Source organism: Phasianus colchicus, chromosome 1, assembly GCF_987193195.1.
Source record: "Phasianus colchicus chromosome 1, bPhaCol1.hap1.1, whole genome shotgun sequence".
In the NCBI taxonomy this organism is placed as follows: Eukaryota; Metazoa; Chordata; class Aves; order Galliformes; family Phasianidae; genus Phasianus; species Phasianus colchicus.
Genome location: NC_143436.1, coordinates 80,937,912 through 80,953,984, shown reverse-complemented (window position 1 = coordinate 80,953,984; position 16,073 = coordinate 80,937,912). Strand labels below are relative to the sequence as shown.

Genomic DNA, 16,073 nt, shown 5'->3' with positions numbered 1-16,073 from the left:
CTATTGGGATGAGGCTTCTGGATTTCCTGGAATCCATTAACACTGGCTGCTACATCGGGCCACTGACAAAGATGAAAGGTCAAACTTCCAGAGTCAGGCCAGAAAAGAAGATAATCTTTCTCTTGTAACATGATGTTGCCAGGCCCATACCAGTCTGAAGTTCATGGAGCACATCGCCAATCTTGGCGGGACTGTCCTACCACACCCACAGTGTAGTTCACTTTTGATGCCTTCTGAATTCCATCTATTCAGGCCAATGAAACATGGACTGTATGGGCAATCTTTTCTTAGCAACAGAGTCATCATAGCATCCATGAAACAATGTGTCAGCTTTGCTGTTGCTGATTTTTATGATCCCTATGACATGCAGGGTCTTGCTTATTGCTTGTGAAAATGCAAAGCTAATGGTGGGCAATGTTGAAAAAGTTTTGTAGTTGTCACATTGTGTTATTGTGCTCTTTGTATCTGTTGTAGTTTCCAGGGGAATAAATAGGAGGTATTACATTTGGAGTGACCTACATAGATTTTGTGGGTACGGTCAATGAAGCTTGATGACTATGAAGACTAAAGAAATAATGAACATCATCTTTCAAAGATAAAGTATATGATTTAAAACTGTAAAGAATACATGGTTTGCTTGTATGTTAAGCTTTGCACTGTGGTCCATCAGTTTTTGTTAGTGGAAGAACTGTCAAGACTGGAGCTTGCCAATATTCTCTAACTTGCCACTTGATAATGCCATTAATGGTTTTACAGAAAACCACATATTAAATCTGAGAAATATTTCTTACAACTCTTATAAGCTTTCCTGCATCTATTCTCTTAAAAATAAATAAATAAATAAATGTAAAAATACATATTATTTTGGGTGACTTAAATAAAGTTAGTGTTTCTGTCTTTCTTAACACCTTTGATAGCTCTGATTCCTCTTTTTTTTTTTTTTTTTTTTTTTAAACAAATCCAAACATTTCAGCCTGTTTTGTTTTCGTTTTTTTCCATGAAACTGTTCTCCAGAACCTCTGCCCAAATTCCCCAGGCTTCTGTGAGAACAAGTGTTAAACAATTTGTAAAACTGCAGTAGCTTTGATGTTGCAACTTTTTGAGTGACTATTTTTTTTTTTTTAAGACGCTGCAATGACCGTGCAGTTATTTAAGATCCCGCAGAGTTCAACTACTTAATTCAGAAATGTGATCTTCATATCAACAAGCTCTGCTCATTTTGCTGTGATGTTGTTAAGCCTATCCCCTCCATTTATCATAAAAGAATGAACTCCTTCCCCGCCCCTCAAGAAAATAAATTAAAAAAAAAAAAATAGAAAAAAAATAGGAAAAAGAGAAGAGAAGGAAAGGAAAGGAAAGAAAAGAAGAAAAGAAAAGAAAAAAAGAAAAGAAAAAGAATGATGGAAAATGTGCTCTCCGCATTTCCGCGGTAGGTGCAGAACAGCTCTTGCGACAGCCGCGCGGTTCGCTCCGTTGAACAACCCTGTCCATGGTGCTGATTTTCCTAACAGTAATATTAATCGCAATTAAAATATCGTGGAGGATAGGAAAATTATATTATCCCAAGCACGTCTAAAAATTTAGAATATTTAATACCTTGTGACGTCTAGAGATTTGCAGCTAATTTCAGGTTGTGCTTTGGTGAACAGATTTCTAGCCATTGTTTTAATAATAGACAGCAATGAGACACTCGAAGAACAGGAAGGCAGAGTGAGTTTTAGCGTGGTTTTTTTTGTTTGTTTGTTTTGTTTTTTTAATCTGGCATTTAGTGACTCTTCGTAGCCACGGATGACATGAGATCATTTGCAATAGCAGAGGTAAACACTAAATCTGCTTTTCATTAATAGAAGAAATCATCAGAATTTATCTACTCACAAATGCAGGAATACATTATTTCATAGTAAAGTTAAGTTTAAACTAGACTATGTATAAGATTCAATCAGCTGGGTCATGAAGTGCTAACAGAACTTGAAACTCTAATGGCTCATCCCCAACTTCATAACTCGTCTCAAATTCAGTACAGCCAGCAACAAATGATCATTTCTTTATTTATTTGCTGTTCGGAAGGACTACCCTCAACTGCTTCCTACAGGTGCCATTTACCCTTTGGAGCCACTGATTTAGGAAGAAATATGGAATCACTTTATTGAACTTCATAAAGCTGGTAGGATATGCAGCTGTGAAAATCTGACAATCATTTACATTTCTTCCCTCAGATACTTATTTATGGGCTTTTCATGGAAGAAAATGGTTGTTTATTTGTTTTGTTCTGATTTTTTTTTTAACTACACAGAAAGTCAGAGATATCTTACCTGCCTGCTTTTGTGATGATCATCTCTGTCCCAATGTCATGAAATCTTTTCCAGAGGTCAGCACACTGCAGTTCAACTTGGATCTCTTCCATGGATGAAGGTGGAGGAGGCTGAGGACCCGATCCACCAGATGTAAGGTCAGAATGGGAGCCAAAAGAGCAGGATGTTCTTTCTGCCAACACCTCTGTGTCTGACCCAGTGCTCTGTTCTGAGTCTGCAAAGTAAACATACCAGGTAAGACACTGCAGTTCTACCTGCTGTAAGTTAAAAAGGAAAAGGAAAGCCAATAAGGGAAGTGCTAAAGAGCAATGCAACTGGATTTTTTGTATACGGTATGTCATGATTTATGATCTGATTTTGTTCTTTGAGCTTCCAATGTAACATCTGGTATTCTTGTAAAGCTTTACGAACATATATTAAAAGGCCCTCAACATAAAATATAAATAGTAACAAACATCACTGCAATGCCACGAATGGGACACAAAATATAGATGAAAAAAAGTGAAAAGAAAAAATAATAATAATATTTGAAACCATAGTTTCAATCCAAGATTAAATGGCCTCAATGGAAAACTACATTCCATTTAATTGAACACCCTCCCACAAAACTATTAAAGAATTGGTTATTTTTAAACAACGTTTTTTCCTTTCAATATCCTTGTCATCAAAAATAATGAGCATTTTGTATTTTGCTATTTGGCAGTACCATTTTGGAAATGTGTTTTATTTGTTTCTATAACATTTTTTTGGAACAATGATGTTTCCTGGGAAAATAACCATGCAGCTTTTGGTGAGAAAAATGCTCTAGGCTACTTAACAACAAAAAGGGAAGATAGTAAACATATGGAATATGTTACAAAGGAAAGCAGATGAAGAGAACTGCATAAAACACTACATGAGACAACCGTCTCACTTTAAGGAGGAAAAGAAAAGTAAAGTTGCTAATAAAAAATGAAAGAAAGCAAACAAAAAAATGAGGTTGGAGTAGCTTAAAATTACAGACTGCCATGTTGAGCCATGTAGCCTCATCTTTGCCAAAATATCTTATACATTAGCTAGATATATAGTATGTATATGGTCCTAGCTTTCATACAATGGGCTAAGGTAAATTTTGCAAATAGTAGTGTTTCACTGTGACAGGGTGTACACCCACATTACAACAAAATAATTCACAGTTCATTCTGTAAAGCAGTGTGTTTACATTTAGAATCTGAGTTTTAACAAATTGACACAAGTATTAAATAGATGACTGAGTTAGCAATAAATGGATGTGAAGTGCTCAGTCAAATGGATCAAGAAGAGCTCTATAGATTTCAAAGACAACACAAAATCAATACCATACTTCGTCTGCATTGATCACCGAAGTGCATGCATGCCAGCGAGGGAATAGAACAGCTATTACATAGAAACTTAAGGAGATAAAAAGTAAAATCCGTGTTTAAAATGTGGTGAAATCACCACAGCTAAATTTATTACCATATCAACAAGTGCTAAAGACTCTTTATTACCTCTGAGCTCATGCAGGCTAGTTTCTCAGTTTTAAACCGTCTCTGAGACAGTATCTCCTGGATACTTGCACACCAGTGCAGAATGCCATAGCGAAGAAGAGGCTGGGAGTGCAGATGTCACCTGCAGAACCACCACCCCCGCAGAAACATTCTGGAAAACTTTTACTGCTGCAATGGAATGGTCACAAACAGTTTGGCTGGTAGCATTGGAGAAACTCACAGCCCAAGTGCCATCAGGAAGCCTTTGTTTTCTAGGAGAACTCTAAGTGGATTGAATAATAAATTTGTTTGTAGGACACAGTAAATTTCGACAGCATGTAGGCAATATGCATGTATGATGTAGAAATTCTGTAGGATATTGGAAAGGTTTTGCATGTACTGTTTCCAAACCATTTTGAACATGTGGTCCTTTATGTCTCCACTGACATCCAAGTTGGGCTGAAACTACAACAGATCTCTCTCTCCAGATGAATAGCACAAACCAACCAAGAAAGGACTACGACATGGAGACCAGTATTCCACCTAACACTGGTATCATAGACAAAGTCTAATTCAAGATAATATTAGATAACCTGCTGGGATTCGGTGACAGCAAGCTAGAGAATCAATGTGAAATTACAGAGAGATTAACACATTTGGTGCCTGCATAAGAAGTCCAGTGATGCAGGAGCAAAGCTACTTCCTCTAGTTCAAATGATTCCTTTTTACAGAGCTGCAGGGCATAAGTCTGAATATGCATCATTTGCTTTTGCAGTAATGCTTAATTGCTTTATCCTTTAAGGATAAGCAAGATTATGCTTCTTACATCACTTTAAGACCAATCTGTATACCTACTCATGAGATGAATCATTAACCAATAGTCTTACATCTTCTTTGAGTTCCTAAAAAAGTGAAGGTAAACTGCTGTGGGACAAGTAAACATCTGAGAGGATGGGATAGAGGGAAAAGCTTTCATTCTAGAGTCCTTCTCCTTGAATGAGGTATTAATCTGAGGGTCTGCATACAGATGGAGTATTTTAGGACACATCATCTTTCTGGTTCAGGCACTTAGAAACTGTATGTCCCCTGAAGCAGTATAGTAAACGGCCAACAGATGGCACATGGGTAGATACTGTTCCAGCATCATTCCAGCATTTTCTGGACAGCCTTTCAAAATGGGCGTGTGAATGGAGTTTCAGAGAACCCTGGGAATTAACTGGAATTTCATGCCATGAAAAAATTAAACATCATTGGCTTAAGCCCACTTACAGATTTTATACCAATATCACTAAACTGACTTCAACAGAGCTTTGGGGGATGTTTTTGACAATTGGTGGAAGTGGAAGTAGAACCACATCCTTGAACATAAATTGCCATGCTGGCACAAATCAATAATTGCAAAAGGAATTCACTGATTAGTGATATGCTAACATCTATCCAACCATGCAGTACCGCACAGTACAGAAAAAAAGTATCTTTGTTCAAATTATACTGTTCAGTGCCCTGAAGCATGACCTACAGTACTACAAGTTAAATGCTCAGAACAGTAAGTGCTTCTCTTTCCTCCAGTTTTGGAACCAAACAAACACAAAAACATGCCTGTGAATGCCTTGAAGAAGAGATTGTGGCTGATACTAAATATTGTGTCCAACTAAAGGACAAACAGAAAAATTCCTAAGGATGTTTCTAATAGCTTCTTCTAGCTCCAAAGGGACAAGTCAAGATTCCCTACCTTTACAAGATTTCTTTACTGTCACAGGAACTCTGGTTCTCCAATGCCATGTCAGGTTGCAGTCACCACTTTTGGCTTATGCTGGGCAATCGGCAATTGAAAGAGTTCTGTTTTTCTCTTGCTAGAATGTATTTTTGATAGTGAGACTTGGCCTAATCTATCGAAAAGAGACTGGTTCTTGCAGGAACTGTATTCCAAGGATCTTGAAACTTTCTAGAGGGATGCTACTAAGAAGTTTAGAGAGAAGATCCATGGATTTCAGAAGCATTCAAAATAACTCCTTAAGTCTTGAAATATAGCCATCTTACTGCCACTGTGTGAAAGGTTGTTCCCTTTCTATTCCCCTGTTGCATGGCTTCCTATTATCCTTTGTCACCATGCTAACCACACATCCAGCTCATACACTTTCATACTGCTAGAGGAAAGGAAATGTCTGAGCCCTTTCAGCAACCTTGAGTCTATCAAGAAAACTACAGGATCACTTGGAGAAGTAACACTCAGAATTTCTAGGGATACAGTGGCCATTATTGAGATTATCAACAAATATTGAGCAAGTTCAGATTTTTCTTTCTTAATCCTTTTCTCATTCCCACTATCTCCAGTTCATCCTGGGAAACCTCAGCACATGATTTCTTTCAATCCACAAATTCCCAGGCTTCTTGTTTGCAGACAGGAATAAAAAAACACCATTTTCCCAAGCATAGTGACTCTGAGATCAGCATCTTCACTGAATGGCCCAGGATGATGGTCAATAATACAGCCAGCTTCCTGCACCAACACTATGTGTCCTGGGATCAGAATGCTCTTATACATAAAAACAAGATGTGATTGACTGCCTTATTTCTATAGCTAAGCACTCTATTATTCCCTACATTTTCATCAGCCTGGTACAAGAGACTGGTATGCGAGACATTGAAAGACATTAATTTTCTAAGCAACTTCATGCATGCATCTTCAGCAGAATTTTCTCTGCAGCTTGTACACAGCAGGGACACTGAGCTCCATATTTAACCACTCAAACAGAAAGAGTTCTGTTTAGCCCTTGACCATATCAAGATGCTTCTGCATTCAACAAATGTTTTTCTCCAAGATATCAAAGAATGTAAAATACAGGAGTAAGTACAAAAAGCTTGTAAACATAAAACACCATCTACCCGGAAGTCTTAGTCTCTTTCTTTCTTTTCTCTCTCTTTTTATTTTTTCAAATTTATGTGTAGATCCTGTCAGATTCCATTAGCGTAAAGATTTCTCTTGGGTGGAATGTAGCAGCTGTTACAAGCTGTTGGGGCTTTTGGCATGTTTTTTTAAATTTTTTTTTCCAATTGTTTATTTTTGTTTGTAAAATGTGTGAACATTTAGTGCAACAGGTGATTCTTCCTTCACTCCTACAGTGGCTTTGCTGGCAACCAAGGTCTACAGTTTACAAAGATAGTACATAATCCTGGACATGCATATTCAGAGAAAACTTGGTGGTTGCCACTCCTTTCTGTGAACTCTGCTGAAATAAGCATAGAGCCTTGCTTTTGCATGTGCTGCTGCCACCCCACAGCTGCATGGGAACCATGCATGTGGAAGTATGACATTACTGGAATCCAGATACAAACTGCCAAACCCTATGTAAGTGAAAACACAGAAGAATACTAAGACTGAACAGACTGGAAGAGTAGAGCCATGGCTGCTGATGCAATGACTTCAGATATACAGCTGTTTTCTCCCTGATAACTACCACATAGACAGAAACTGAACAAAGCCACCAGGAACTTCAAAATTACACAGGACGTTCTGCAGCAGCAAAGGCAGCAAGAAAGCAGCAGTGAATAAAGCTGATTTTCAGCAAAGCCATTGAGATTAGTACAGCTGCATTTTATGCAGCTGATCCAGCAATTGCCTTTGCTGCATGCAGAGGCTTCTGAGCAGTTCCCAGGTGATTTTAAACATATGATCAAATAACACAAAGATAATTCTGCAGATATCCTTATGTATTGTATTATTCCTGTGAACTCTTTTGCATTCCTCTACCATACTAATTGTGCTTTCTTTGAGCATTAGGCCCCATAACAATTTCATGCTAGAATTTGTAATATTTATTACTGATAATATCAATTTTTTATTACATTAGTGACCAAAGGTTGAAATTAATTTCAAGATTTTCTAGTCTTATGGCAGTATAAGCATGTATAAGCACCCAGAGCTTCATCAACACCAATGCTACATCACAATCTCAAACAGCATGAAGAAGTGTTAAAATAACTAATTTCCAGAACTTTTTATGAAACCAGAGAAAAACAAAATGGCATTAACATCAGCAAAACTCAAAAAAGAAAAACTAGAAGACAACTATTATTTCATTTCATAGATGGGAAACTATTGTGTAACTGGTCACTCTAAAAACAATGCCTCCTATTTATTTTCATTAAAAATGAACAATAACAGTGTTCGACAGAGCAAATTACAAAGACAGTACTATAAAATACTATCTTTCAACATATGCATTTTTGCTAGTGATGAACAAGAGCCTGCATGCCATGCTCATCAAAATCTGCACCAGCAGAGGTAACATACTGTAACTGTCGCCTCTGCTGAAATGCACCACTCACTGCCTCACTGTGCTCACATCCACTGTTTGGTCTCCATAAACATTCAGCAAACACTGATTAATGTCAACAGGTACAACTTTTTCCCCACGGAGGAATTCGATGACACACCTTTTCCTCATCCTCTCTCCCATGTCAGACGCCATTCTGTCAGACTGCCCCTTTGCTGCCATCTGTCACACACCACAAAACATAGCAGAATATTGGCAGGAAGTTTCAATCTCTACTGATGTATCAGCAACATTTACCTCTGACTACGTGGACCAACTTAATAAAATAGAAGGAGCCCTCTTAGGTAAATGAAGCAACCCAGTATGGCGACAAATGAAAACCATGGGAAACGAGATGACTGTGAAGTGAAAAACTACTTCACCCACAACATTTTCTTCATTCATCTAAATCATAATTTTAAAAGACATTTTCATAAGATTCCTTGAGCCACTAAAGCCTGTGAAATACACTCAAACTGATGGTTATTTGTATCAAAATAAAGACTAACTATAAGGCCAATATGACAGGGAATTATTACTCAAATATGTATATGGCAAACTAGTAGAAGAATATAAAAGCAAATACAACAGCAACAACACAGTGGCTTTGGCTCTAAATGCAAGTCTTGCATCAACTTGACTGTCCAATGCCAAGAACTGACTGCTTCTGCCTTGGCTTACTCCATATAAATTTAAAAAAGGGATAAAAACTCCATTTAAAAAAGGGATAAAAACCTCAGCAAAGAAAAAAATCACTCTGATTTGCTGGTATGCTCCAACTGCTCTGTTCCACTCCAGCAAAGGAAAACAGTTGTAAACCTGGTTTAGCCAGCAAGTTAGATTGGGTTTGTGGCTTCTCAGTTTTGGCAAAGATGTATAAAGCAGCTGGAGATTGCTAGTATACTTAACCTCAAGAGTTCAATCTCAAAAGTTAACTCCATCCAGGAAAAAGAACATCAGTCACAGTTAATCTTTGAAGTGATTTTTAACCTCACAATCTATTGTCTTTTTTAAGACTACACAGATGAACAGAACTTACACATTTTGCCCACATAATCTTTAGGACCAGATATTCAAGAGTTCAGCTCCAGTTTCAAGCTGCATCATCTAAGGATGGAGATGCTGACTGCTGGGCTCTGAATTTATCCTTGGCAAATACAAATTCTCATTACAGAAGTAGAAGCTAGGTGGACAAGAGTGTTCTGAGTAATTCCACAGCACAGGATTTCTTTGTGGGCTTCATGTTTAATCCAAACTAATTATCTTAAAAATTGTCCACAGCTCATCAGTCTGTGCTTTAGATCAACTGAACTGTCACAACCAAAAATATCTCATCAAACAGCTGCCAAACAGAAGACTGTATAATAGGCCCTCTCATCTCTGGATTGAGGCAACTTATTTGCTTAAAGGTATTTCATAAGCATTCCCAATAGAAGGTTTCTGGTAATCATCTTTCAGAAGAAAAAATATCAGTAAGTAACAAAACTTGGACTTTTTATTTGATGTCATGTTGTTGTCTTCCAGAAAACAAAAAATAACTTGGCTCTTCAGTATCTTAAGGAAAATGTAATTTGAAATTTAGTATAGAAGGATCCAAGAGATTCCTAAAAGTCCCGAGGGAAACTCTTTGCAGCTGTCACTCAGCATTACCTTAGACTGCAAAAGAAAGACAGCTCAGTAGCAACCATTCAGAAAGGCCACATTCAAAATGGAAATGGATTAGAAAGAGTATACAAAAACTAAGATTCAGTTAAATAAGTAGATAAAATAAAAGAGTGTAAAATTCAGTAAAATCCAGGAGGGCACGGAGAATGCTAATTTTCAAAAATATGAGAAGTACTAGGGAGAAAGTGGGATGTTATTTAAAGAAGGAAGTAAAATTGATGACAACTTTAATCTGGCCAAGATCCGGAACTTTACAGACTACAGAGAACTTGCCTGGCCAATGTCCAAGAGTTTGTGTAAAATTAAAGAGTGGAAACACACTTGAAAGCTGGAGAAACTTCAAAAAAATAAGATACGTATTAGATATACGCTGCATTCTGTAAACATAGAGACATTGTTCTTACAAATAAAACCATACAACAAATATTTAGAAACCAAACTAAACCAAAATTTTGGCTCTAAGTAACCTCAAATTGTGCAGGAGTACAAAACCAGATCCTAGCCTTGTGGCTGGCCCTTCCCTGGTAGGAACAGGAACAAGCTCTGGTACAGACTGTCTCTGGATTCTGTGGCTTGGACTTCTCTCTGATGGCCATACATATATATATAAGTATGCATATATATACACATATATATATATAAAGGAAACTTAATCAACTCAGGACACAGTCAGCATGCAGAATAAGTGCTGCAGAGACATCTATTCTCTCAGAGACCAGACTATAAAGTCTATAAAGTTTTTCCCTCTTTTTGCAGATAGGAACACTTCTCAGACAAATGAAGACTAACATTTTAAATACTTGCAAGCTGAAGATATTTGGTGGCCTGCAAACCACAGGGAGGGACATATGTTTCCCTATACCATGATGATTATCATGACAGCAGTATCAGGGAGCCAGCTGGCACCTTCATAATGAGAGATGTCCAAACCTTTCCTGACTCCCACTGATAAATTGGCACTGTGGTCATATGGCAGTAAGTTCCACAGTGTGATTATGCACAGAAGAGAAAGTGTCCTTTTTCACTTATAACAACACCTGTCTGTTTACGTTTGAGTGTCCATTTGCTGTAGTGTTATAATGAGATAAATACCACTCCCCATGTTTCGTGTATTTCCTGTCAGAAGATAATCATTTGGAAACATCCATAGAAGTGGTTTTGGCAAGATAAATAAATAGCTTAGTCCAACTGAGCTGAAGTTCTGAGACCAACTTCTTTGCTTTTGTGTAGATTCACAATCTACAATTCTACTTTGGAAAAACAGTACTTATCAGACTAGTTCTGTTGGCTGATGTTTGAATTTGTAACTGTTCAACAAATGATTAAACTCAATTTTTTCATTCACATGCTTCATTATTCAAGCTTTTTTTCATCTGCTGACCCACTCACACATCCCTTTCTGATTCAGGCTTTGGGAACTATCTGCCCTAGTGCAGTTATTACCCTGTATATAAATTTATCAACAATAACACAAATCTTTTAATATTTTATTCATAAGAAAGCACTTCCACGGCTCTAAATGTTTTAATTGCCTACTCTCTGAATCTCATCTCTCTTTATTATATACACAAAGAGAGACATGTATATATGTGTGTATGAGATTGGTTCTTAAAGATGTATTTAGCTTTAGTCAGTGATCTGCCTCTGATCCACATAGCAGAAATTATAATATTTTCAATGGCACTTTCTACCAGGATATTTCTTGCAACCTAGCATTCTGTTTGCTGTTTTGATCACTTTTACAGGGTGACCATATGTTTCCACTAAACCACTCACAATGCACCTGGGGTATTTTTCAAAAGAGATAAACTTTTGAATATTCCTCCTTTCATTTGCTTCACATGGAACAGACCTGCATTCAAACCAGACAGTTTTTCTCCTTCTTACTATGCAGTCATGTGAGAAGGATTGAGAGAGAAGTTTCTCCAGAAAAAACAGAGCACAGTGCTGAGCTCTAGCATTTCAGCAGCCGGCAATAAACATTAAAAATATTTCTAAAACTATGTTATAAAACAGGGATAGGACAACAGTGGCAGAGGCTGAACAGGTTACAGCACTGCATTATGAGACTATGGTGCACGGACATAGAAATAATGTATTAGGGCCCTCAATCCAGCCTACATTGTGAAAGGCAACTGCATCATACAAAACCAATTTAATTTGAAGTCTGACATACATGTGCCAACCCTAAAACAGAATGTCACCTTCAGCTACATCCAAGAAGGCATCTCATATTAATTTGAAACAATTATCCTAATGTCCTAAAAATAATTAGATATTCTGCAAAAGTGAACAGTGCATGTGAGGATGAGGTTATTCAAAAGTAGTTTAAAGTTGTAAAAGCTTTAAAATCTGCAAAAGCCAATGCTTCACTTCATATCCAGGGTGTGGTACCAGATACTGATGTTTAAGAACTTCTAATAAAATCACTGCAGTGATGAGCTGAAAGACAAATGGAGGCACCTGTAGTTGGCAGAAGGCTGGGAAGGGGATGCTGAAAGAGATCATAGAGTAACAGAGTGTAGATGACGTGACTTTCATACTGTGCAGTTTGACCAGTCAAAATAATCGCATGCAATTCTTAATACTGTGTTCAGATGTAAGGAAACTCTGTAGTTAGAGATTTCCCTTTCATGTACAGCAGAAGAGGGAAGTACTGAGCTATGTTCTTCTTCAGCCCAACTGAGAGTTAAGAAGAGGAAGGAGGAGGAACAGATAAACCCAAGCCTCATGCCCATGCCCAACATGCCAGGAAATACTGCTGATGTAGCCCAACAATGAGTGTGAGCTTTTCTTCTATAGAGCCAGAACACAAGGTCATGGCTGAGACATTCTTCAGGCTTACCCCAGCTCTACTGCATCAAGGGCTCAGTGGCAAAGAAAAAACCTTGAGATGTAGCACTAAAGAACATCACCCGTGTTCAGAGGGGATTATTATCTCCTAGTTAAGCCTTTTGAGGGCAACCAACCTCCTTAAAACACAGGAGAGAACAGGAACTGTGCACTCCATGGCTTTCAAGCATTTTGTTCATAAAAGTTGTTGAAAAAAATGCAAGAGTTAAATACAGAGAGGCAGAGCAAGCTTTAGGGATGAAATAAACTTCTTTTCAGAGAAAACGATTTAAGAACATAAATGTCCATAATTACTCTCATTTATGTATAATTACTACGCACAAACACTAAAGGTACAGAACACCAGAGGGTCAAAAAAAAAAAAAAAAGACCAAGGCTTTTTTAACAATCTATTGCCATACTGGGAGTGTTTGCCTATACTATGTTTCAGTTCATCTTGGAAGAGTGATTTTGAAGCAATTGCCTTATCATCCCCAGTCACTACCCTTCAGTTCACATCATGGAGGATTATGGTAACACATGCAACTAGTTTCTTCCAGGTGAGTCTAAACCAAAAGTGACCCTCCAAAAGTACCCAAAGCATCAACTGCTTATTCTCATCCAATCCACAAAATACGGTGTACATAAACTCTCTTCTAAAGCCATACAGCATGGACATCAGGTCTTGAACACCAACCATTTCACTCTGCAGGTGTGTTCCTGTTGGACTGCATGATCTACTAATGCAGGCATTACAGGCAACTGAATTACGTAAAAGACCAAAATCCCACAGCTTCCACATACTTCCAAGGGAAAGAATTGCACAAAACTGGTGTTTAACCTGGAGAATAAGTCTATGTTCATATAATCTTCCCTTTCCTTTTCCTTCAACCTCCATGCCTCTTGGATGTACATTTGTGGCTTGGATTCTCCTCTTCTCTTTGACTGCCCTCAGCCCAGTCTCCCAAAGTCACATCCTGACACAGTTTGCCAACTGCAATACCACACGTCCAAGTCTCTTTGTGCAGTCACACATAATGATTCCAGGAAATGCACACCGGTGTACTTTGCTGACTTCCACTGAGCCACCCTGATTTACACCTGCTGAAGTTATGGACTTGAGAGTAATAACACCTACACCACACAGTTGTAGCACATGTGTGTATACTATCACCCATACAACAGCTGCACCAGCATGCATGCACACACATATCCAAACATCTGGCATTCACAAGCTAACTATAATAACTCCATGAACTTCATTCTTCTTTACAAAGCTCACTAACACTTCATCTATACGTGCACTAAAGAGGCACATAACCTCTTCCACTTCACTGAAACAAATATGTGCTCTTAACCCGGCATTCACAGTCACAAGCAGAAATATAACCAAGCACTTGCACTTAGTCTTGAAGCACTCATTTAATCCTTCTGAATAACAGGGCTTGAATGGCTCTTGACATAAACACTTCACAGATGTTGCACATCATGTTCATATAGATGTACACCTCCTTACTTTTCAGCCATACCTGTAATTTTGCCTACATGACCTTCCCCGCTACGAGGCTCACATTCCTGCTTCCTCACTAGAAATCATGCCAGGAATAAAAGTGATAAAAGGAAATGAAAAATCACTTGCAAACATCCAAGCACAAGTCAAATTAAAAACATACCACTTCTTAGCACAAACTCAGCTTCATAATTCACCATTTCTGAATGTTGGGGGATTTGAATCTCACATCCAAATCTAACCTAAAAGATGCACTCAGAAAACATGTGGGCAAACATGATAATTCATGTTTGGCATTTTATGCAAGATACTATAATCTAGAATACTTGTGTCTGCCTAGATCTCAATTCTGTGCACCGAAAACAATGGGATGCCCCCCTGTGCTGTTCTCAACAAGTTAAATTACAGCAAAAGAGGCTGGAAAGCACACAGTGTGGAAGCTGAAAATTCTCTCAGCTTTGCCCACTTCCCCCCACACCAGTGTCAATGCATAATAACCTACTGGTTCCCATCCAAAAGAGGAGTGATAATTTTCTCTGGGTACGGATACACACACATTTTCAACCACGCAGAACTAAACTGTTCCAGAACTAAACTGTTCCATAACCCATTCTTTTAAACCTCTAAAAGCATGTACTGCATACTATTATATGCATATTTTCAATTTATTGAGTTTTTTTGAAACTATCTTGTCTATTAAAAGGTTATGATTTCTTACAGTGAGAAGAATAGCTGTATCTTACTGCAGATGAGACGAAGAAATACAGTGCATTTTACTTCTAGTAAGAAAATGAGAATGAATATTTTCATGTGGAAAGAAAATCTGCAAAATCCTCAAAATTGCTTTATCTGAACTGCAGATAAGAACGTAAATGTTCCATAAATTCTATTCAAGAAGAAAACAACAATTTCTGTTATCATTAACTGCAATGTTAGCCATCTGGGCTTGAATTTAAAACAACAAAGTTTCCCAAATTTTTAAAATCCCTGAGAGATAAATTAATAAAAGCACCTTCTTAGTGTATTCTGAGCATCTTGGGATATCAGCTCTGAATTATCTCATTTGTTCCACATATCTCTACTCGCTGTTAACTACGAAAACTGTAGGTAAGTCTAGTGATAGTATCACTAAACATTTACAGAATCACAGAATCACAGAATGGCCACGGTTGGAAGGGACCTCAAGGATCATGAATCTCCAACCAGATATTTCCAGAGAATGCACTGATTTCATGGTCTCTTTGTGCCTTCCCAAATGCCTTACTTTGCTGTCCAGCGTTAGAGTTTGAACACTGAGAAACTCCTGTTGCTGTTAGAGGTTTCCAACAAATAACTGTGCAGAAAGAAAACTGAGGACGTGCAACTGCATAAAAAAAACACGGGATGGAAATTCAAAATAGCTCATGCTAGAGTCCAGAGATGGGCAGGTACCCATGGACACCAACACACCAGGAAACTTGATTTCTGGTAATCCTACTGATGCTTACAACCATTAAGCTCATTCCACATGAGAGTTGTTAATAAAAAGAAGGCACTGTTTTCTTATATGCAGGTGATCCCTCACATCCCTCCCAGGCATTGCTGCAGTTTTGTCTTACCTCCAAAGTCTCTCAGAACAAAGAAGCCATGAGGAGTTTTAACTGCCATTGGAATTTCATTACAGGTGGATTATAAATGCACAGGCAGACAATGAGTTCATCTCCTATTAAGACTCTAAACATTTTATTTCATTACTCAATTTATTATCTCTGGTGATCCTGTGCATCCTCTCGTGTCCTACTTATCATTGAAACATCCTGTCTCAAAAATTCCTTTTAGCCCTTAATATCCTATTACATGCAGCAGAGAGAAGCACTAAACTATAATAAGAGATCCATCAGGGGGAAGAGCAAAGGAAAGGACAGTCTCAAAACAATGTACTTCTATCATACTTCATCATCTTCTTGTGTGG

General features: G+C 37.9%; 1 protein-coding gene across 1 annotated transcript in view; it reads right to left on the bottom strand.

The window, feature by feature from the left end:
- The window catches only part of TBX15 (T-box transcription factor 15), an 87,538-nt gene that overhangs the window by 32,907 nt on the left and 38,558 nt on the right, over positions 1 to 16,073 (bottom strand). The window contains exon 2 of the mRNA XM_031613137.2: positions 2,313 to 2,526. Within this exon, the coding sequence (XP_031468997.1) occupies positions 2,313 to 2,526 (214 nt within the window). The remainder of the gene's footprint in view (positions 1 to 2,312; positions 2,527 to 16,073) is intronic.